Raw genomic sequence first — 25,220 nt, 5'->3', positions numbered from 1 at the left:
TTTGCTCATTATTACATAAAGTGACTTGATTTCTCCTTTTCTCTGACTCAACACTGACATTCAAAATCTAACAGTCTTACTAAAATAGGAGACTAAAGTTGGGGGCAAAGTACAGCACATATAAAGTAGATATCAAGATGCCTATACAATGTCTCCTGCTCAAAATAAAGCTTCAAGAAACAAATCAGAATCAAACAAACAATGTAAGATAAAAAATAATTTGGAACAGGAGTGAAGCCCTGAGGGCCAACAGAATGAATGGAAACAGAGCGATCTCTCAGGAGGTAGGAGGTCTGGGGACCCTCTAGAATGTACCAGAGACCTGGGAGGTTAGAGACTCTCAGGGACAGAAGGGATGAAATGGCCCACAGTTAGCAAAGGACCTTTGTGGAGTCCACCTTCAGTAGAAAGACAGGGCATCAACTGGAGGGACGGGGGTTGCTATCAACACTCAAGAGCTCTTGACCCAGAGTTGGTCTTGTCTAAAAGAACTACTGGAATAGGGATGGAGAAGAGTCTGAGGGAGAGAGGTCCAGTGACAGGTACAAATTGGGATCCAGCTCAAGGAGCCAAGGCCTGACACTGTTGCTGATGCTATGGTAGGCTTCCCTCCAAGAGGCCCAACAAGCAGCTGACCAAGACAAAAGTAGATACGTAAACCCAATTAATCGGTGGAAGCCAGGGGTAGGTTGATGTCTGTATGCAGGTGAGGGCTAGCACAAGCTCGGTCATGGCCCATGACTGGACAGTAAAAAGTGAGGCGGGGACAAAGTTTTTGTAAAGAGAGAGAGAAGGAAAAAAAAAAAAGAACTAAGCTGGAGGCAGAAAAGGACAACGCAGATCTGTGTGGTCTTAAACAGCCATAGGTAGTTATGAATATTTTTTAAGATAAATTGACCTATAGAAATCCATCCCTTTATCTAGCTGGGCAGTTTATATCTTTATCAACTGGTTCTGAGTTTATTATATGGAATGGGAATTTAACATATAAATCTGACTGCTAAATTACAGCTTATTGAGTCTTAATTTTAACAGGTTGCTAGGGAGTTTATACTATAATTACCAGGGGCAGTTGCTGGAGGTGAGCAGAGTCTGTGACAGGGAGGATAGGCCAGCTGCTGAACCCTAGTGTCCTGATTTTACTGGGTAGCTGGGACAAGAGAGTTCTAGCTGGAAGAGACAGCCAGGAGAGGGCGCAGCAACAGAGCCGAGAGACTACCAGGGGCTAGAGGCCAGCTAAAAGGTAACATGGGCCTGGTGCCACATTAGAACCAGCTGCCACTGAGATGAAGGTACTCCACAGATGCCATGTGGCTCTATGGTGCTGGCACTAGAGTGGGATAAAAGTTCCCATTTATTTTTAATAATTACCACAACAGCCGGGGACTACTGTGGTTGAATTAGAGAAAAGCTAAAAGAAGTTGAGGAGGAGGGTGACCCCATAGGAAGGCCAGCAGTCTCAACTAACCTGGACCCCCGAGATCTCTCAGACAGAGCCACCAACCAGGCAGCATACACACCAGCTGATATGTGGGGACACATACACAGCAGAGGACTGCCGGGTCTGGACTCAGAGAAGATGCACCTAACCCTCGAAAGACTTGAGGCCCCAGGGAGTGTGGAGGCCTGGCAGGGTGGAGGTTGTGGGGATATCCTCCTGGAGATGAGGGTGGAGGAATGGGATGAGGAACTGTCGGAGGGCACACCAGGAGGCGGATAATGACTGGATTGAGATAATTAAAATAATAATATTTTGGAAGAAGGCAGAGAAAAAATTTCTCATGCTTATTATGAAAAGACAGTACTAGAGTCTCAAGTATACTCTAGCTTTGAAACACTTCAAATCTTATGAATATGGACCACCCTTAGTAGGTAAGAAATGAGGGCCAGTTAAAATCAGCAAGAGCTCATTTTGTTTTCCTTTGAAGATTGGGTCTTGCTATGTAGGCTGGATTGCTGGCTTCCAGCTCAATCTGCTTGTTGCCTTTTCAAGAAAGCATGATAACAGTATCACTGTTACTCAGTAGATAAAAAGGCGGTGTGACTATAAGCCTTTCCAGTTTCCACATGCATATATATGAAATATATGATGAATATGTAATATATATTTTCTACTGAAAATACTTTTTTAGCCAAAATATTAAACTAAGTCTCAAATACTTCTATATTTAACTTTTATAGCGCTAAAGGAATGTTTCACATAATTTATACAAAAAACTAAACCATAGTCATTTATAAAGATTTACAGAAAATTAAGATTTATTAAAATTTATAGGTAACAATGATGACTTTAAAAATAAGTAGTTTAAAATTCAAAAATCATGACAAAAATAATTATACTAAATTGAGGTACCTATGTTTCGTAGAATCTCAACAAGTTTTTCTCTTTTTGAATACTGGCCAACTTGAAGAATGGACTGCTGCACATCTCTGCAAGCTCCTCCCACTTGCCCAACAGCAACAAACAAATAATTTGACTTTAAAAACTCGCCAGCCAACCTTAAGAGAGGAAACAGTGCTCTTTAGCTTGCTCTCACGCACTTGTGCTCAGCTCTATCAATGTCATCTCATATTGACTAGACAGCAACACAGAACAGTGGGAAAGTCATCTTTTAACATTAAGGTTTTATTTTCAAAGATCAGAATAAAATGTTAGTATCTTTAAAATATAAACTCAGTAGCAAAACATTTGTGTCAAACTATGAACACAGGAATTTCCAGTGAATTCTGTCTATGCAGAATTATGTGAAATGTGTACATAACAATAAAAATATGAACTACGATGCTGACTGTAACAAGCAGAATTTTTTTTAAACTAAAAACTGGCCTGAGAATATAGCTCAGCTGTAGAGTGCTCCTTTAACATGTAAAAGCCCTGGGTTTGACTGCCAGTGCCACATAAGCCAGGCCGTGGTGGTGCATGCCTATAATCTCAGCACTCAGGAGGCAGAGGCAGGATGATCCCCAGAAGTTCACTATCACCCTTAGCTACATAGTGAGCCTGAAGCCAGACTGGGATCTATGAGACCCTGTCTCATAAAAGGGAGTAAGGGAAGGAGGGACTGACTAAAATGTGATCCTAAAACACAATTCTATTATAACCTCAATACTTATGAATACATGCTATTGTTCAGATTTGTCTTCTGAAATATTACTTAAGTTATTCTTCTGTAAATAAATGATTATGAGTAAACCAAATTACAGGTTTTTCATGCCACAATACATATAGAAAAATAAGAGTCAAGGGCCATGAATAATTGGGCCATGTAAGGTTGCCCCCACAGTTGAAAGGATCAACAGACACACTGCACTACCTACAAGCTCCAAGCCTACATGAACTGTGCATTCTCTATAAAGAACAGCCTTGGAGGCAACTTCCTATGAGAAGATGTTAAGCAACACCACACAACCCAACATACTAGTCCTAGAAACATGGGTTTTATATGGTGTGCAAGCCAGAGTCCACCATCTACCACCACTCCCCCAATAGTCAACCAACTTGGGAAATCATTTTCCTCTTAGAAAGAGAGGAATGGAATCCCTAGTTCTCAAAGAGAACAGTTTTATCAAATAAAAGAGCAAGAATTCTGCTGAATGTAGGCTATTGGCATGGCCTAGACTATTTAGGCTCCCTGTGCCAAGTAAGGGACTAGTTGGTAGAAGAAGATGCTATTTTATGAAGGATGTGTAATCCCAACCTCCAAATTTACAAGTCCACAGGATACACAGGATAATTCCCAAATATCTGTTAATAATTGGTTTGTGAACTTTCTACCAAAGACCAATTCTCCTAAATACTATACATTTAGGATTAAAAATAAGCCTAGTGAGGATAGCTTTAGTAAACACTGATTCCCAGCTACCAATACACACAGTAGGAGTGGAGACAGAGGGGAGGGGAGGGGTGGGGAGGGGTATGAGGAGAGATTATAATGATAACACAAAGTCAAGAGTAAAATTGAAAAATAAAAAAATGGCAAACTTTAAAGCATATGCTTACTTTTGTACTGCATGTATAAAGCTCTTTTAAAAAAGCAATTCAAGTATCTGAAACCAGAATGTTCACATTGCTTTCACTTGGTATATATCTGTTTCTTTGTATATATGTGCATGCAAGTGTGCTCACATGTTCATACATCTGCATGTTTGTGTGTTATGGTTGTCCTCGTGGAGGTCAGAGGTCAACCTTCTTTTCTGAGACAGAGTTTCTTACTGAAATCTGGGATCCACCTATAACAAGCTAAACTGGCTGGCCTGAGCCCGAGGGCTTTGTCTGCCTCCTCAGCCCTGTGTAAGGAGCCAACTTCGTGCAGTGTGGCAGGGGTTAAACTCAGATCTTTACACCTGCATGACAGGCTTTTTACCTACTCTAAATTAGCTAATTTTGAGGCAGATCTCAAACCAGAGATTCATATTTCTCTATCTCCTGAACGTTGGGACCGAAGGCACACACTACCATTTACACTTTTGTATTTGAAAAGAAAAATATTTACCTCTGGATTTCTTCTGGAAAAGTTGCACTGAATAAAAGAGTTTGGCGCTGTTCCTTTGATGGCATTCCTGGACAAGAAATTAACTTCTTCATTTCTGGTCCAAAACCCATATCCAACATTCGATCAGCTTCATCCAAAACTAAGTACTTGACTTGTTTGAGACCAATCTTTAAGGATATTGTCAAAGACAAAAACAGAACATACATACTAGTTTACATTAAGCTAAAATATGCTTCACAATTTCAAGTGTTCAAAAGTTATGCTGTCTAGTTGTATGTCGACTTGACCCCACAAGCTAGAATCATCTGGGAAGGAAATCTCACTTGAAAAACAAGCCTTCATCCAACCTGCCTGTGGAGCATTTTCTTGACTTAATGATTTGTGTGGGAGGGCCCAGCTCACAGTGTATGGTACCACCTCTGGTCTGGAAGTCATAGGTTGCTATAAGGAAGCAAAATTCTTCCATGGCCTCAGCTTCAGGTTCCTGCCTCCAAATTCCTGCTATGCCTTGAGTTCCTGTCCTAATTTCCTTCAATAATAGACGTGACACCCAAGTTGGTTTTGGTCATGGTGTTTTACCTATCTAATACACACAGAATATCAAGGCATACAATGAGAAGAACTGTTGGTATCATCATAGATAATCATAATATAGCTGACCTAAACATTTACTAATATTTAAAATGTGTTACAAATTAAGTTTAGTAAAACCTAAAATATCTACAGTAATGCTTTATACTAAAACTTCCTGTAATTACCTGACTGTTCTATTATCTTCAGTGTCTAGCCTATTAGGCACTAGCCATACGTAGTTTGAATGAACATAAAACTAAATTTTTCATTTTAAAATATATGTAGTCACATATGGCTAATAGTTAACTTGTAGTAGACAGCATGAATTCATATTATCTAATCTTGATAAAATCATGATAAAGATTAAACTTTAATGCAAGAAAATAAAATCTAATACCATTAAATACTGAAAATAGATTAACTTTTTTTTTTTTTTTGAGACTGGTTCTCACTATACTATGTAGCTCTGGCTGTCCTGGAACTGCAAGTGACTTTGATACTACCACAAAGAATGTTAGTAAAAAATCTCACATTGGTTTCTTTAGCTACTTTTAATAAAATTAATTTTAAAGGTTTATTTACCAATAGGTGTTTTAAGTACAACCTTTGTAAGAATGCAAAATATTCAATTGCAGTTCATTAGCATGAACGTAAAGAATTAAGAGATGTTATAATTGGGTATGAGATTCCCAAGTAAAATTTTTTCTTAAAAGACTTAGAAAATTAACAACTCACATTACTACCATTCACATGCTTTAATAGAAGGCAAAGTTATTGATGCCCCAAAGAATGTATCTTAGGAAAAAACTACTTCACCAAAACGTATATGAAAGTATACAAAAATATTCATTTTATTTTCTTCCATGTAGTAAAATATTACGGAAATCAGATACAGATTCTAACTCTAACTCATTGACTAGAGCTAACTAGAGACTTTTTGAGTAAATTGTTAATCTCATTTTGTTTCCCCAAGTATAATATAGAAAACACTATGATCTGTGAGATTATCTTCACAATTATGAAAGTTAATTCAAAGCACCCAATAGAACCAAAACACAGGAAATACACCTCTTATAATCCCCTCCCTTTCCCTATAAAATAACCACCAGGCTAACAACCTGCTTTGAAAGGCTTACCTTTTCTTTGCCTATGATATCCATCAGCCTCCCTGGAGTAGCACATAATATATTACACCCTTGTACTATCTGTCGAATTGAGTGCCCAAACTGGGTTCCTCCATATATGACAACAGCTCTTACACAAGTCCTATAGACAAGAGAAATGTCGTTTTCTAGTTATTTGGAAACTATTCATTTGTCACTTTACAACAAGATCCATAATGAAAAAAACATTCGGCTATCTAAAAAATGTTAAGATCTGTTGAAAGGGGGAAGTTTATAATGTCAAAAAGCAAATAAAACAAATAGGAAAAAACTCAGTCTGTCTCAAGTACCACTATCATCCTTTCTCCCAATTGCCAACTCACACAAGGGATTACAAACTCTCTAGTACTATTATTGCTGGCAAGCAGGGAGAGTGGGCCTCCTGCTCAGTGCCAACATCCAAATGCTATCTACTCATCCTTGGGAACAGACATTATCTAAATTTACCAGCATGCTTTTCATTTTTGAAAATGTCTCTCTTCTTTTACTCAATTTAAAATCAGGTATCAACATAGTACTAATCTAAGCAATTATACCTAAATTTCGCAAAAGAACTATAAGATTTGACATTAAAGATATTTTAATATTTATTTTAAATTTTATAAAAATAAAAGGATAGTGGTTTATAAACAATAAGCACTAAAAAAAAGAAAACACTAAAATTCCAGGGGATGAACTGTGGATGAACCAATGGATAATTCATGAAAAACTAAGCACTCAAAAGTAGTTCTGGGGCCGGAGAGATGCTCAGCAGCTGAGAGCACTGCCTGCTCTCCCAGAGGTCCTGAGTTCAGTTCCTAACATCACAGGGTGGCTCACAACCATCTGAATGGGATCCTGTTATTGTATACCGCACAATCCCACAAGACACACAATTACAGAAAGAGAGAACTGTACCTTAAAAGAGATGATTAGTAAACAAAAAAAAGGAGAATTAAAAACTCCCAGAGACAGACTAAATAATGCTTTGTTAACTCTCATTTTTCTCAATGTTGGTGAAAAAAAAAAACAGGCACTAGGCCAACCAACACACTATAGGGATGTGCTGACAGAATGGAAACCTGCAATGGTATTAAGATGCGGACATGCTTATGTTCATGTACCTACAGGGGATGAAAATATGAACAGCAACAAAACTTACAAAAATCAGACTGGACCAAGGAAAACCTCTTATCATTTGAGACATGGATGTCTTCACAAAGCAAATAGCCCAAATAATTTATAGACTGTCTCAATTACTGACTTCTTAAAAAAAAAACATGCAAATCAACTTCAAAGAGACAGACAGACAATACAGAGAGTGGGCAATAAATGCTATAGCTAGATAATACAGACACTAGATAAAGCCAGAGACTGGGTAATATATGCTATAGCTATTTTTTCAGAATAAAATTTAAGGTTATTTAATTACTGTATATTTCTTAAGTTTTTATTTAATTATTGTATATTGACAGAAATTTAAGTTTTTTCTTTTATTATATATTAATAGGAATGTAAGTTTTTCTTTAATTGTATATTGATAGACATTTAAGTTGTTTTGTTTGAATGATTATATAGTGATAGATTTTAGGGTTTTGTTCATTGTACATTGATAGAAATGTAAGGCTCTTTTGCTAGACTACTGTTTGACTATCATGCATAAGCCATTTGTTGAAAATGCAATGGTTCTTATATTTCTATTGTGTATAGATTGTTAATGTTAGAGAAAAGGACAATTCTTAAACAGAAAGTGGGAGACAAAGTGGAAACTTAAGGGTTCTTTGGAAAGTTGGTCTGATGGTGTTTTGTTGCAAACACGGGAAGGAGTGCTTTCTGAAGTGGACACAGGTGAAAGACTAAGGCAAACTCGTGAAGGAATGTTTAGCTGAAGCAGACAGAGGAGAAGGATGTTTAGCTAAAGCAAGCACGTGATGAAGGATTCTTTGCTAACAACATATATGTATTTGCCTCACATTGCATAGTTGAGCTGCATTTGTTGGGGTGCCATAGAGGAAACACACCAAAACCTTCTGGTGGTGTGCTGCAGTTTCTTGCCGACTCACGGACATGGACTGATTGGTAGTGATGTCAGCTGAGACAGAAGCTCATATGCTGAAGCAAGATGTGATGTTTGGAGGGTATAAATACAACCTGAAGGACAGTGACAGAGGCTGACCTAGGCTTGTTTAGATCGCCAGTTGTGGAGTACATGTGGGTCTCAAGTTACTGAGAAAGGCACAGCTGAGAACTTCTCCTGGCACCCTGGTCCCTCCTGTTGACCCAGCCAAGGCTGAGGCCTGGCTGTGTCTGCTAAGGTCTTATCACCTCTGTTGCTAACCCAACTCTACTGAATTGGACTGCTGGGGTATCCAGGAAGTGTTTCCAAGTGGATTGAGCTGCTGCTGCTAACCTATGAACTGAACTGCCAATATCCAGATAGCACAGATGGGATCTGCTCCAAAGAACCTTTCTAAACAGGTCCACTTCTCCCATATCCTTTCTTTTTCATTACCTCTGGTGGGTAGTGGGCTAAAAGGGATGTTAACGGATTTAAAATCCATCATTAAAAAATAGGGTTTGAAGCAATTTACAGATTCAATGCACTCCCAATCGAAATTCCAACTCATTTCATCATAGAGTTAGAAAGAGCAATTCTCAAATTCATTTGGAATAACAAAAAAAAAAACAAAAACCAAAAACAAAAACAAACCCAGAATAGTGAAAACTATTCTCAACAATAAAGAATTTCCAGGGGAATAACCATCCCTGACCTCAAGCAGTATTACAGAGTAATAGTGATTTAAAAAAACTGTATGGTATTGGTACAGATAGGCAGGTAGATTAGTGGAATAGAATTGAAGACCCAGAAATGAACCCACACACCTATGGTCACTTGATCTTTGACAAAGGAGCTAAAACCATCCAATGGAAAAAAGATAGCATTTTCAATAAATGATGATGGTTCTACTGGAGGTCAGCAGTAGGAGAATGCAAATTGATCCATTCTTATCTCCCTGTACAAAGCTCTAGTCCAAGTGGATCAAGGACCTCCACATAAAACCAGATATACTGAATCTAATAGAAGAAAAAGTGGGGGAAAAGTCTTGAACAAATGGGAACAGGGAAAATTTCCTCAACAGAACACCAATGGCTTATGCTCTAGAATGGACAAATGGGACCTCAAAAATTGCAAAGCTTCTGTAAGGCAAAGGACAGTGTCATTAGGACAAAATGGCAACCAACAGATTAGGAAAAGATCTTTACCAATCCTACATCTGATAGAGGGCTAATATCCAATATATAGAAAGAACACAACAAGTTAGACTCCAGAGAACCAAATAACCCTATTAAAAATGGGGGACAGAGATAAACAGAGAATTCTCAGGTGAAGAAACTCGAATGGCAGAGAAGCACCCAAAGAAATGTTCAACACCCTTAGTCATCAGGGAAATGCAAATCAAAACAACCCTGAGATTCCACTTCACACCAGTCAGAATGGCTAAGATCAAAAACTCAGGTGACAGCAGATGCTGGCGAGGATGTGGAGAAAGAGGAACACTCCTCCATTGTTGGTGGGATTGCAAACTGGTACAACCACTCTGAAAATCAGTCTGGTGTTTCCTCAGAAAATTGGACATTGAACTACCTGAGGACTCAGCTATACCACTCCTTGGCATATACCCAAAAGATGCTCCAACATGTAATAAGGACACATGCTCCACTATGTTCATAGTAGCCACATTTATAATAGCCAGAGCTGGAAAGAACCCAGATGTCCTTCAACAGAGGAATGGATACAGAAAATGTGGTACATCTACACAATGGAATATTACTCAGCTATCAAAAACAATGACTTCATGAAATTCGCAGGCAAATGGATAGATCTAGAAAATATCATCCTGAGTGAGGTTACTCAGTCATAAAAGAATACACATGGGATGTACTCACTGATAAGTGGATATTAGGCAAAGTGGATATCAGAATATCCATTACATAACTCACTGACCACATAAAGCTCAAGAAGAAGGAAACCAAAGAGTGGATGCTTCAGTCTTACTTAGAAGGGTGAACAAAATAATAAAGAGAAATAGAGGGTGGGAGGGACTTGGGAGGAAGACAGGATGGGGAAGGGGAAAGAGGGGAAGAATCAGGTATGGGAGGAAACGGGATGATATACAGAGGATCAGGAAATTGACCAGAGATGTGTAACAGTGGGGGATGGGGAACTGGGGGCAGCAACCAGAAAGTCCCAGATGCCAGGAAAGCAAGAGCCTCCCAAGACCCCACAGGGATGACATTAGCTGAAATATCCCACAAAGGTGAGGGAGAACCTGCTGAGATCATATCTAGAGGTTAGGCATGCCTCTAGATATGGGTTGGGCCACCCACCCACCTCCAAAATTTTAACCCAGAATTCTCCTGTTTAAAGGAAATACAGGGACAAAGAGTGGAGCAGGACTGAAAGAAAGGCCATCTAGAGACTGCCCAACCTGGGGATCCATCCAACATGCAGACACCACACCCAGACTCTACTGCTGATGCCACGAAGTGCTTGCTGACAGGAACCTGATATAGCTATCTCCTGAGAGGCTGTGCCAGAGCTTGACCAATACAGATGCTCAAAGACAACCACTGGACTAATCCCAGGACCCCAATGGAGGAGTTAGGAGAACGACTGAAGGAGCTGAAGAGGCCTTATCTGGCATCAATGGGAGGGGAGGCCCTTGGTCCTGTGAAGGCTTGATGTCCCAGTGTAGAGGAATGCTAGGGTGGTGAAGCAGAGTTGGATAAGCAGGTGGGGTAGCACCCTCATAGAAACAGGGTAAAGGAGGATGGAATAAGGGGGTTCCAGAGGGGAAACCAGGAAAGGGGATAACACTTGAAATGTAAATAAATATCAAAGTTTAAAAAAATAAGATTTGAAAAAAATTAAAGTTACAAGATCTGATGCCCTCTTCCGGTGCATCTGAAGACAATATTAGTGGATTCATGTGCATAAAATAATTCTTTAAAAAATAGAGTAATTCTATTTGTTAATAATGAATATATTCAAACAGAAGATTTCCTATAATTTTAAGCACTGACAAACTCTTGATGTTTCATCTTTTTTCCCCAATATAATCTTTTTATTAATTATTTGGAAATTCCACACAATGTGCCCCAATCATACTCGTTTCTCATTCCTCCCAGGTTCACCCTCTCTCTTTTATCTCTCTCCCTTCCCCCAGAGTACACCAGGTCCAGTGTGTGCTGCTCATAGATTCACTGAAGCATGGTCAAAGTACCAGCGGCCAGGTCCTTAAAGACAACTGACGAGTTCTACACAGCTCCCTGCCAGAATCCATCAACTGTGAAAAGCTAAACATTTCAGCATCTTTCTCACAGTTTTTAAGGACTCTCTTCAATAGCTTTCTGCCTGAAATGTCTATTTTGGAGGGTGGAGGTGATTGTCACAGAAGCCTCCAATATCTCTCATTCTCAGTTTTGAGTTTTCATTCATTGATCCCACTGCAAAAGAAGCTTCCTTGCCCACAGCAGCCAGTGGCAGCATGGACCTCGGACATCAGCAGGGCCCCAAGGTTTCATCCTTTAAAGGTTTTAAGTAAGTTTCTTGACTACTTGTATGGCAGACCTGGCTTCAAAGGTGTGCAAACTATACAGTTAAACAGTGTCTCAAACTCCAAAGTGTAGTGAAAATTTTGAAATTTTGGTTTCCTTAAAAAACACAAATATTGTAAGAATGTTTTCACATTCATCCCAGGTGAGGCACATGGGCTGCTTCAGACTGCCCACAGCCGCCACTATGACTCGCCTTCTGCTCTAGCAGAGACCCTGCCAGCTACCAATAGTGTCTGCAGCTGTGTGATGTTAGAGACGCCAGGGTCTTTTCTGAGGGTATAAATGCGAGGGCCCCAGGAGGTTGAGTTGTTGGTTGGTTGCTGGGTTGCTGTTGGTCAAAGTTTCAGTCATGATCAAAGAAGAAACAACAACAAGGAGAAATTAAGTACCTGATATGAAAGGTCAAACTTGCCCCAAGGAATTTGATGCACCTAATCAGCAGAAGGTCATCTAACTCTAACATGGCGCCCTTTCTGAACCCTGACTCCATTCACAGATCTCTTTCCTTTCTCTTTCTTCCTCTTATCTAGTGTGATAGGGATGAAAGAGTGGAAGAAAAGTGGAGAAGGGTGGAAGAAAGAAGAACCCACGAAGTACCAAAAGACAGCTACACCAAAGAACCTTGGTGCTTGGCTCAATGCTATCTTGCAACCTATAATAATAGCTTTAGAGCAATGGGCTCTAAATTTTATGTAAGTTCTGGCAAATTATATAACCAGTCCTGAAAGTGGACTAGTTCATGACATTCTTCCTACAATGTAGTAGGCAGACAGTGTACGATTTATGAGACTGCTACTTTATAACTACTGCAGCCTTCTACCTGCTCTTTCACTGAGAACTTCATTAGAGTACCACCTGCCATTTCCTAAGACAGTGAAGTATCATTATGGGCAATCTGTACTGGATGGTTTTGTGTCAACTTGACACAACTTTAGAGTCATCAGAGAGTAAGGAGCCTCTGTTGAAGAAATGCCTCCATGAGAGCCAGCTGTTAGGCATTTTCTCAATTATTAATCACGGGAGAGGGTCCAGCCCATTGTGGGTGGGGCCATCCCTGGGTGGGTGGTCCTGGGTTCTATAAGAAAACAGGCTAAGTAAGCCAGGGGAAGCAAGTCAGTAAGCAGCACCCCTCCACGGCCTCTGCATCAGCTCCTGCCTCCAGGTTCCTGCCCTGTTAAGAGTTCCTGCCCTGACTTCCTTCAATGATGAGCAGTGATGTGGAAGTGTAAGCTGAATAAACCCTTTCCTCCCCAGCTTGCTTCTTGGTCATGGTGTCTCATCACAGCAACAGAAACCCTGACTATGACATAGTCCAATCAAACTGCTGGACCACTGAAAACTTGGCTGTTACACCTCTTAAGAGACGATATGCCAGAAACACACAACAAAACTGCACCCCAGTCCTTAACCAATACAGAGAATGGCAGAATACTTATTGTTGTGACCAACTAGATCTTTCAGTAGGTAACCTGTTAGGCATCAGTAGATGAAAACTAGATCTTACAGTAGGTAACTTGTTAGGCATCAGTAGATATCAATACCAATGTTGTTAAGTATGTAGTTAAACTTAACTTCTCATATGAATAGTAAAAACGTACATTAATGTAAGCGTTAAAATAAATTCATGTTAATAATAACATCGGTAACAATAAGCCACTCCACACACAAATACTTAAAAGAGAAAACCTGGGGAAAGTGGCACACACCCATAGTCCCAGTTACTCAGAAGGCTGAGGGGCTGAGGTAGAATGACCTCTTTGGCTAGGAGTTCAAAGTCAGCTTGAACAAAAAAAGCAAAACTTCAGTTCATAAAAATTAAAAATCTTAAATCTGTGTCTCTGTCTCTCTCCTTCCCTCCCTCTGTCCCCTGGCCCTACTCTCTTTCTCACATTCAGAAGCCAGGGTGGAAGTCAGGTGTTTTCCTGCCACTCTCTCCTTAGTTTTTGAGACAGGATTTCTCACTGAACCTGAATTCACCAGCTCAGCTAGGCTGGTGGCCAACAAGCTCCTGGGACTCGCCCATCTCAGCCCGAACCTCCAGCATTTGGAATTAACAGATGCACACTGCTGCACTCAGCTTTTGCATGGAAACCAGGGATCAGAACTCAGATGCTCATGTTCACAAAACACTTTCACCAACTAAACCATCTTTCCCCGTCCCTCATAAAATCTTTACACAGCAAGACATTAAGTATGCTTTTACTTACAATAATCCAAAGAAATCAAATGCTTTAAAATAAAATGCATAAACACATAAACAAACCTGAAGTTATTAAAATTAAATTTGATTGTATAAAAGTAATTTTCTATACTGTGAAGCCAAAACGTAGGTAATTACCAGGAACATTCAGTTATTTTGTAAACTTTTTCAAGTTTTAAAATGTGCATATTTATTTGTGTGTGTGCTTGTGTTATATTTGTGGACTCTATGTGTACAGTCCCAGTGGAGGTCAGAAGAAGCAATCAGACTCCCTAAAACTGGAGTCAGAGGCAGTGTGAGCCCCATGTGTGTGTAAGAATCAAGCCTGGTGTCTACAGCAGCAGAAGGTGCTCCTGACCTGCGTCATCTCGCTGGCTGCCCCTCCCAGTTTAAACATCACTATAAACCACCAGAAGGTCAGTGAGACGGCTCAGCAGTAAAAAGCAAGCTACTAAACACCAGTATTTGTCATGTTTTCTTATTTTTTTACATGGTAATTTTGTTTCTTCTAAAAATATAGTCTATAAACAAGATTATAAGAAAATACATTTCATTCAATTATATTAAAAATTTTATGGGGGTTGGGGATTTAGCTCAGGGGTAGAACACTTGCCAAGCAAACCCAAGGCCCTGGGTTCGGGCCCCAGCTCCGAAAAAAAAAAAAAAAAAAAAGAAAAAGAAAAAAAATTTTATGAATATATTACTAATGAGCTCTCAAATACTTGAGAGAACTCTCTAAGAACTATTTTATGAGTGGCATTCCAGATATACTTACCCAAAAGAAAATTTTCTGGCTTCCAAATAAATTTGGTTGATCAATTCTCGAGTTGGTGCTACAATAATACACTCTGGTTCCTGCAGTTCTTTAAAGCGACTGGCAGTTATTCCATCCCTCATCATATGAGCCAAAATAGGCAAGAGAAAAGCTGCCTACAAGTTAAATTGATTGATTTACAACTTAGCATTCATTTTTGGTCCTGCCAAAAGCTAGTTCTACTTTATAGCCTTAAGACTCCTTTCTTGCTGGTAGATTTATGATAAGAACTTAGCATAACTTTTATTGGAAGGAGTTAACTAGCTCTTCATAGTCATGTTACACAACATAACATGTTTGATAAAATTAATCTAGCTAACATAACATTAGTCTTTTAGGAAAATAAGCCTATTTATGTATCCTGGACAGTGACAACATAAACACCAAGAAAATAAAAATTAGAAGACCATGAATACTTATAACAGCTCAGATTATCTACAAATCTTCTAACTAGTAAAAGAGATTCCAGCTACATAGGAAACACCAAAGGAAAAACAAACAAACAAACAAACAAAACCCAACAATGAACAGTCTGATAGAGGGCAGTCTATTCAGAAGGTGACTTACCGTCTTCCCAGACCCTGTTTGAGCACAAGCCATCAAATCTCTTCCTGCTAACACAATGGGAATGCTGTACTTCTGCACAGGAGTGAGCTTGGTATAGCCAGCCTTAGCAATGTTGTTATTCAGGGTCTGGCAGAGATTCGCTTCTTCAAAAGTCTAAACAGAACAAGAAGTCAATGACGAAATGGTAAGCTGCATACCTCATATGCTCGTCATTTCAGCATATTCCATTTAAGTGAGCGAGCTTTAAACTTTGACTCCACTTTACATAGCAATATACACTATAAATAGATAAAAATGTTATTTTCATGACATGGTAAAAGTATTTCCTATAAACAGTCCTGTAAATACTTTTTTCTGCCCTCTTAAACCCTACAAGATACAAAAAGCTCTGATAGGTAACAAAGGCTTACTGTGAAGATAATTATTATTAACAGGAAATAGAAGATTTCTGCTATTCTCCTTACAAATATCCACTTCCCATGACTGAAGAGAACTCAGCAGTTAAGGGCACTGGCTGCTCTTCCAAAGGACATGAGTTCAATTCCCAGAACACACATAACAGGCTTACAACCATCTGTGACTCCAGTTCTAGGGGCGCTGATGCCATCTTCTGGCCACCGCGGTCACTGGGCACACACATGGTGGAGACATATGCAGGCAAAACAGCCACACCCATAAAATCCACTCCTTAGACCTACTTTTCTCACATAATTAGGATGTGAGCACTTGAGTATCTAGAAAAAGCAGTCTTCTCAGTAAATTTAAACAGAATTCTTCCTGTGGTATGGGGAATAGAGCTGGGTTTCAGCACTTTCTCTTTTGATACAGCATTCCTACTAAAAATCGTAAGCAATACCTTTCAATTTTCAATCAAGGATCCTAGGCATGAAAAGGTAATTTTTATATTGATAGCAATTTCATCATACCATATATTTATATCAATACAGAAATTATACACTGACCAAAATTGCCGGTGGTGCATCATGTCCAGATACTTCAACAAGTATGGTATCATATTTATCAAAGTTTATGCCTGTCTGATAATGTGCAAAGATGGAGTCCTCATCCTCTGGTGGAGGAGGGGGTATATATGTCACTTTTGGACCTTGGAATATAAAAAATATAATTTACAAACAAGAAGTACAACAAGGGAAAATAACAAAAACGGACAAAAACCAAATAGAAAATAACTATTGAAATCCTTCCTGAGATTTTCACTGTCAAGTGTTTTAATCTAACTACAGTTTTAAGTATCTTTAACTTTAGAGGAATACAACACAGACTCAGGTAATGCAGATGCCAACCTTGAATATCACTGCTTTCGCCTCCTTCAGCTTCTGACTTCCAAGAATCTTAAAGGGAATAAAACCAAAAAGATAAATGTTAATTGAAGAATAAAATAACAGTACCATAAAGATCAAAACCTTTTTCCAAAATAAAACTTACTCTTTCCAGAGCCTGTTACTACTTCTTCATTTAAGCCTTTGTAGCCACCTATTAAAGAAATTCAGAGTGATGATGGATTATGAGAGTTGCGCATGTCTTCACCCATGTCTGTAAAGAGGACAGTCTCAAAACAGAAAGCATCGTTAGTCACTGCTTACACGGTGTCTGAGACAGTTAGAGGCTGCAGCACATCTCAGTGCTCAGTGCTCTTTTAATGTGCACAAGTCCCCGGGCTTGTTGATCCCCAGCATGAGAAGAAAGAAGGAAGAGGAGAGAAATAAGATGAGAAGAGAGGTAAAGAGAGAGAATCTTACACATTTTAAGGTTGTTCAATATTCAACATGGTGGATTTATGTAGATTACAGTCTTTCCTTAAGCTATGAGACATTTCCCTGGTCAGCAAGGAAATAATTGTCTAAAAGAAACTAAAACTGTTGGGAGGTGCCTAAGACCATCCTTCAGGATCAATGATTCTTCAAGGAAAACCCAGATTATGGCCCTAATTATAGCTATGGTATATTAAAATGAATTACTAAAGAGCATACTCAACCAAGAAAGGAGGGGCATGGGTCAAGTTTCCCAGTTGTCTCTACTGGTGTTAGTTTTGACAACACAAATATTTACCAGAGCACTTCAGAGATTCATACAGAATTTTCACTTGAAAGCTGGTAACTTCTGAACCTTCTGCCTAGCATATAGCATAAAATCCAAAACCCTCAGAGAAAAAGGCAGGATTCAGCATTACCTACATCATATATATTATACAAACAATTCAGGCATAATGATTTACTCTTATCAATTAAAAGAATTGATAAGAATTAAAAGGCAATCTTTCCCATTTCCAAGTTCTCAAAAGTTAGCTAAGCCAGTTTAGCAATCCACCTGACTAGATTAAGGGATGCCAAGCCTTGGTTCCCTTCTTATTGATGTGACAAAAGACAGCTGGAGGAGGAGAGAATTTTGGCTCAGTTTGAGGTAGAGTCCCTTATGGCAAAGAAGCCACGGCAGCAGGAGCTTGAGGGAGATGGTCACACTGCGTCAGCAGTGAGGAAGAGGAGAGCAGAGAATGCTGGTGCTCAGCTACCTGCTCTTCAGTCAGTCTAGGATGCCGGCCTGGGGAACTGTACTGCCCACATTCATGAGTCTTCACACTTTCAACTAACCTGGTCTAGAAAATCCCTCAGACAGGCTTAGCTCCCAGGTGGTTATGGATCTTGTAAAGTTGACAATATTACATACCTCTTGTCAACTTGACATTTAAATGGATCCCTTGTCCTCACTGACTCATGGCCAACTTATATTGCAAAATGCTTTGAATCGCACTTCAAACGTCCTCATAGGGGCTGGAGAGATGGCTCAGTGGTTAAGAGCTCTGACTGCTCTTCCAGAGATCCTGAGTTCAATTCCCAGCAACCACATAGTGGCCACTGTAATGGGATCTGATGCCCTCTCTGGTATATCTGAAGACAGCGACAGTGTACTCATATACATAAAATAAATAAAAAATCCCCATAGACTACAGCAACTCCTCGGTATTTCTGATCCTCCTTCAGACAAGCTATAAACATCTGTGGATGATCTGATTTAGATAAATTTTAGCAAACTTTGTTTCATATAAGAAAATGTAAGAAGGCAGGGTTCACTACTTTGCTTTCAGACTAACGAGTTACCAAACCAAAAAAAAAAAAAAAAATCAAATAACCTTTATTGATCTACTAATCTGCAAAGTATTTTAAGTTTCATACAATACTTAAATATTTATGTTCTGGGAAAAAACCTTTTTGAGAATAAAAAAGTCACATTATTATCTTTACTCTTAGATCATGAAAGGAAAGGGGTATTTTAATAATGTGTACAAATATCTCAATATTTAATATCTGCATTGTATCCCATTTGTGGTTATATTGAAGTATTCATTGATGGACTTTAATTTTCAGGTTTCCTAATAAAGAAAACTCAGTGAGTATCTTTTGTATGTATTTACAAATAAATGCTCCTACCATATATGAGTCTTACAATAGAATTGCTAGATCAGAAGGAAAATAACCTGAAAACGTAATAAGTCATGTGAAGGTCATAGTTATCAGGTGTGTAGAAACAATGACGATTACCTTTATCCTAAAGAAAATAAACTTAAAGATTACAATAAATGTAAGCTGAGAGAAGTAAGTTAGTAAGAGCTCACCTCGGCCATTCCCACTTCTGCTCTGGAAAGTGTCACCACTGCCTGTAAAACATTGCACTGCAACACATTAGAGGAAACGTGCCTCCCGGTTCTCCTTCCCCTCAGATACACAAGGAGAAGATAACTACATTCTATAGTCATTCAATAGCATTCTTAGTCCTCTTGATTTGTTTTATAGAATTCATTTAAATCTTGCCCCTTTTAAGGCATTTTTCACTTGTTTTTTTTTTTTCCTATTTCACCTCAAATCGTTTCCCCTATACCTCAGAAACTTTCTTTGAAACCAATGCAAGCCTACTTTCCTTCTTCCAACTTCAGTCCCTGTTCCCATCTCCTATGTCAGCCCACTCTAGAAAGGTAACTCATCATGCACTAACTTTCTAGGGGAGGCAAAGGCACACATGTGCTTGTGCCTGCATAACTAAGATCCAGGGGAGGTCGTGAGCTAGCCTTGAGATATACCTAACCATGCCCTCGTGCTAAAATCATAAACACGTATGAATACCAGTGCTCAGTAATGGCTTCATTTCTCACCTGAATCACTTGCTGCTGGTTTCCTAGAACCAAAAAGGCCACCACCACGCTGTGATCCCTGATCTTGGTCATATTCACTATCTTTATTTGAAAGAAACAGAATTTGATTATGTTACTTTTACAACATTTTACAATAATTTAGCAAAATGTCCAAGCCTGGTATTACAGGTTAAAAGATATATAAAATTGTATAACAAGAATCACAATGTATATTTTTTAAGTGTCACAGGAAGGATTTCTCTACAAATTATATACTTCACTGACAAATAACTTCCTCAAAAATCAATGTTATTTTATAAATAAGTTAGGGTGAATGTTATCCCCAACCAGAATGGGACTTTTATTGTGCATAGAGACCACACTGTATCATCTCACTGCCTGTTCACCAAAACATCATCTCTGCCCCCTACTCCCACCACTGCCAATCTAACACTGTTGGCCCTGTTCCCATCATAATCTAACACTGTCAACCCTGTCCTTCAGAGGCCTATATGTTTTAATAAAGGGCAATTTATTCAATTTTACACATTTGTTCAATGAATATTGAAAATTTATTAATGCCATTAGTTTCCAAAATCACTATTGAGAGACACATGTATTCTATGTGATTTATGAAAAATACTTTCTAGAAAATGTTAGCTATCAGAATGTAAAGTAGAAAGGCCATGTTGGTGAAAGAATGTATGAAGGGGAGAGCTATACTGAACACCATTTATAAGGTCAGCCATCATTTTCAGCCTCCAAACACTTAGTAATATATAATGCTTTATAAAGACTTAGTAGCACAAACTTCTGAAAAAAGTGTTCCAACTTAGTATTCAGTTACCCCTGTTTCTAAAAATAATGATACATGATACAGAGTGGTAACTTGTGTCTGCTACTCTACTAAAATCTTCATATAATAGCAACTTTGTACATTGGGTTTTTAAAAGTAATTTCCAACAAATGAAGCACATCTTATGCAATCCACTACTAACTTGGTCTTCCTAGACCAAATCCTCCGCGGCAACCTCGGAAACTACCTCTTCCACCTCTTCTGAATGGGCCTGAAGCTTCCGAATCATTCCCATCTGGATAGCCTACATCAAAACACACACAAGAACAGTACAAAATAACAACAGAGGGATCTTGGAGACATGGTAATGGAATTTAACATTTTAAGATTTAAATGGCTTTAATCTTAACTAAAGAATTGAGAGTTAACTTTTCAAAAGTCACAATTGACCTGTAAATTATTATTCTTTACTGATACAGATATTGGTATGACAAAAAAGGCACTGCTTTTTAGAATTATTGAAAGGGCATAACAATTAACATATAGACTATTGACAGATTAAGGACTAGGCTAGCTAATAAATATGTTAATATTTTACTCAAAACTGAGTAAAAGAAGCATGTTGCTTGAATAGCACAGCAAGTTGTCACAACTACACTATGAGCTGGATTTCTACTATGTACTACCAGATTAAATGAATCCAAATTTATATTTGCCCCCTATAAAAATAGACACTTTAATAAAAGCACAGGAACCAGGTACATGTAAAGTCTCATTTCCTGTTACAAATTATAAGAGAAGTATGACTTCCTTTAATGAAAAGGTAGATCACTTTCAAACCAAATGCCAAGTACATAAAAAATTTACTCTGTTTAGTTTGTGTATTTGCTATTATTTATAACAACACAATGATTGCTGTAATCCAAAATCGTATATATTCAAATTATTGACGGATTTTCTATTTTGAAATCGTGATTATACAATAAGAGCAAGCATGGGCTGAGATGCGGCTCAGCTGCAGAATTCTCGCACAGCATGTAACAGAAGCTGTGCTTTGTCCTCGGCATCACCAAACACAAATCAAAGAAAATTCAAGTTAACGTATTAGCTAACCTAGCCCTTAATCTGTCAATAATCTACATGTTAACTGTTATGCCCATTTAATAACTCTAAATTATTCACATTTTTTAAAAGGTCTACCAACTTTCTCGCTTTTTATAAAAAAAAATTCTCCTGAACTTTTCTTTTTCTAAGCAGAGCCTATTTCCATAAACATCATCAAATAAGATACAGAGCAAATGTATAGATTTAAAATATAATAAAATAATACCCTATGGACCGTCCATTCAGCTTAAGATTAATAAACTTCTAACACAACTGTGTCCATGGGGGGTTAGTTTTGCCTTGTTTCTCTCAAGCACCTCTCTCCCTCAATGACCCAACCAACACTGCCTTGCATCTTCCTGCACTTATTTTATCAATGTACGCAGACTTCAGAATCGTGTACAATCTGCTGTGGAAGCACTGGGAAGCCATTCCACATTTCTTCTGTTGGCTTTTCTTGTCTACTCCTGTGCTCCAGCTTATCTGAATCTATTCTCTTACCTGCTTCCTACCTTACTTGTCTTCCCTTAAGGAACTCAGCCCTAGTTTCCCACCAAATAAACTAGCTGTACCTCATACATCATGGTCTACTTTTATTGTTATTGGGTAATAAATGCTTCACATTTTGACTATAGACTATAAATTGAGAAAAATCAAAGGTTAGATATCTATTGCTAATTCGTTTTTTCTTTTTTATTGTACTTTATTTAATAAGAGAAATCATCTATGACACAAAGGCTACAGCATAATTTCTGAGTTTCTTCTGGTCTGACTAAATGACCAATCTGTATGTAATTTCAATGTATGATGAAAAGGCATCTAGTCTATAATTTTAGGATGTATGATTACAGACAGACTGTGATGTGAAACTCGCTAGCTGGTATACAAAGCTACGTTCTTAGTGGTTTCTGGTTTGCTCACTCCTACTTCCTGAAGAAAATGAAACTTAAACATACTAGGATTCACAAATTTTTCCCTTATAATATGTCCATTTCTAATATTAAGTTATATTTTGTTTCCCAACTCTGTATCAATTATGTTTGGGATGATTCTCTTTTCAATTCTTTGATGAATACATCTACTAATATTATGATTACTGACACATGAATTTTTAATTCTACCACCTTATGGTGTGTTTTTTGTCTTCGATTTTTTTCTAGTTTTGTTGTTTTCCTTTAGTGTTCTAATTAATTCATGAAAACCTGAAGAAATGCTTTTCAAAGATCAATTATTTATTTCCAAATGCAAAATGCAAAAGATACTTTCCTTGTAAAGCTTGATTTCTTTGGGGTCTGGTATTTCAGCAGATGTTTTGGCCATGGAGGTGGGAGTTAAAACTTTTTTTTTTAAGATTTTTTTTTTAACATTTATTTATTTATTTATTTATTTATTATGTATACGGCATACAGCTTTCTGCCTGCATGTATGTCTGCAGGCCAGAAGAGGGCACCAGACCGGATTAAAGATGGTTGTGAGCCACCATGTGATTGCTGGGAATTGAACTCAGGACCTCTGGAAGAGCAGACAGTGCTCTTAACCTCTGAGCCATCTCTCCAGCCCCCGAGTTAAAACTTTTTAAAACTGAATTATATCATTTTTCCTGTTCCCCTTCCTCACTCCAATCTTTCCTGTGTACTCTTGTCCTTGATTCTTCTCAAAATCATGGCCTCTTTTTATTTAATTATAGCATATGTACATGTCTAAATTTTAATGAAATAATAAAACATACACTTTCATTTTGTCCTTTCTCTGATTATCCTTCAGTTTTACTTAAAAACAACTTTTAACTGGGTATGGTGGTGCATGCCTTTAACCCCAGCACTCAGGAGGCAGAGGCAGGTGGATCTCTGTGATTTCTAGGCCAGCCTGGTTCACAGAACAAAGTTCGGAATAGCCAGGGCTACACAGAGAAATGCTGCTTCAAAAAGAGAGGGGGAGGGGGAGGAAGAGGAAGAAGAGGAGGAAGAGGAAGAGGAAGAGGAAGAGGAGGAAATCTATAAATTAATCTGACTTAAAGGTAACTCAAAGATATTCACCATTCTCCAGAAAACAATCTTTTCCATAGTTGGTGTCAAAAATCTGGTTGTTAAAAACGGGAAAAAGCAGCAGGACTGGGGATGCAGCTCAGTAGTGGGGAACCCAGGGGAACACTGAATTGGATGACTAGCACTGTTTTTTTTTTTTTTTAAACAAACAATGCTAAAAGATGTACTTAATTGGGCTGGAGAGATGGCTCATTGGTTAAGAGTACTGACTGCTCTTCCAGAGGTCCTGAGTTCAATTCCCAGCAACCACATGGTGACTCACAACCATCTGTAATGGAATCTGATGCCCTCTCTTCTGGTGTGTATGAGGAGAGTGACAGTGTACTCACATACATAAAATGGATAAATAAATCTTAAAAAAAAAAACTTTAAAAAAAAAGATGTACTTAATTTCATTTTGCCCCACTATCACATCTTTGCAAAATTATAGTGCTTAACTTAGGAGACAGACTTTCTTCAATGTGGAACTGGGTAATAGCTTTGCTAGTGAGGGAGGAAGAGCCTGGTGTTCAGACAGTCAGCTAACTACCTCAGGGGAGTTCCTAACAGAAAAGTCTTCATCACAGATGGGCACACATGAGCTCATTCTACCTTAAATTCACTGGGTTTTTCTTTTCTGAAGGTATTACTGTTGCTGTTTTAACACGTCTCCCTATATATTCATGAAATATAATGATTCCTATACAATGCACCTCATATTTGTGGAATTATCATAAGATCTGAACAAAAAAGTGCAATTTCTTGCCTCTGCTAAAAGTCTAGTGACCCTTTTCAGAGACAAATATATTCTCAGTTATCTAAATTGTAATTGATCAAGACACCTCTTCTGTAAATTATGCCATTCTTCAGATCCTTGGGGAAAAACCAATCTCCAATGACACTGGACTGAAGAAGTAGAACTACCAACAGTCGCTTGCGTATCAGAAGCAAGAGCACACGTCAATTTATTTTTGTGAAGTTTTCATTACTTTTCTTTCGGCCCTCCTAAAGTCAGTTTTGTCAGTTTATTTTTGTCTTATATACAAATTGTTCAAAGCACTGTCCTTACCGCCTCGCTTGGAAAACCCTCTGCTCCGAGTCTGAGTATCTTCACAGTCATTAGTAGACTCTTAAATAGAAATGTAAGATGTAAATAGCATCTAGGTAGCTTTAATGACATAAGAGCTACTGTAACAAGAATAGTTTTCACGTTGAAATATAAACATTGATCCTTAAGATAATTTTACTGGGAACACAAAAACATTGCTCAGAGTAAATTCCCTATACAGTAAGTACATATATATATGTGTGTATGTGTGTATGTATGTATGTATGTATGTATATATATATATATATATATCAATGTTTAATGTAAAGCGTTTGACTGAGCATGCACTATTTGCCCACTGCAAAGCTAGACAAAATGCAAAATGAAAAGCGTCCACAAGTAATCAAACAGTTCAGAAAAGCATTTATAGGCTATTAGAGACACAAGGCTGTTTTATTTAAAATGTCATTTCTTAGTAATGCTAGACAGTGCTGCTTTCTTAAATCCATGCAAACTTTTTCTCATTTTTCCTATTTAATTACTCAATTACTCAATGGCTTTTCTATTTCAGTGACAGTACAACTATATTTCTAGGGCTTCTCTGAACAGTGGTGTGAGGATCAATCAATCACAACACTGATGGATGATCAAGTGAGCTGGGTGAGAGTAAATGCCTAAGCTCCATTCCCAGAGTTT

At 38.3% G+C, this 25,220-nt stretch overlaps 1 protein-coding gene across 6 annotated transcripts in view; it reads right to left on the bottom strand.

Annotated features, from left to right (window-relative positions):
• Nucleotides 1-25,220, bottom strand: part of Ddx4 (DEAD-box helicase 4) — a 305,193-nt gene that overhangs the window by 257,408 nt on the left and 22,565 nt on the right. For 3 of the 6 annotated variants that reach the window (XM_032898886.1, XM_032898887.1, XM_032898889.1), the window contains 12 exons: nt 24,546-24,605; nt 20,551-20,652; nt 19,574-19,654; nt 19,040-19,081; nt 16,855-16,902; nt 16,713-16,760; nt 16,371-16,513; nt 15,409-15,561; nt 14,803-14,957; nt 6,203-6,332; nt 4,494-4,660; nt 2,354-2,499 (listed from right to left, as the gene is read on the bottom strand). In XM_032898886.1, coding sequence (XP_032754777.1) covers nt 2,354-2,499; nt 4,494-4,660; nt 6,203-6,332; nt 14,803-14,957; nt 15,409-15,561; nt 16,371-16,513; nt 16,713-16,760; nt 16,855-16,902; nt 19,040-19,081; nt 19,574-19,654; nt 20,551-20,652; nt 24,546-24,605 — 1,275 coding nt within the window. The remainder of the gene's footprint in view (nt 1-2,353; nt 2,500-4,493; nt 4,661-6,202; nt 6,333-14,802; nt 14,958-15,408; nt 15,562-16,370; nt 16,514-16,712; nt 16,761-16,854; nt 16,903-19,039; nt 19,082-19,573; nt 19,655-20,550; nt 20,653-24,545; nt 24,606-25,220) is intronic. The other 3 variants (XM_032898888.1, XM_032898891.1, XM_032898890.1) reach the window with 3 other exon arrangements.

The sequence above is a fragment of the Rattus rattus genome, chromosome 3 (assembly GCF_011064425.1).
Source record: "Rattus rattus isolate New Zealand chromosome 3, Rrattus_CSIRO_v1, whole genome shotgun sequence".
Taxonomy (NCBI): Eukaryota; Metazoa; Chordata; class Mammalia; order Rodentia; family Muridae; genus Rattus; species Rattus rattus.
Note: the sequence above shows the minus strand (reverse complement) of the source record. Positions and strands in the feature narration are given on the sequence as shown.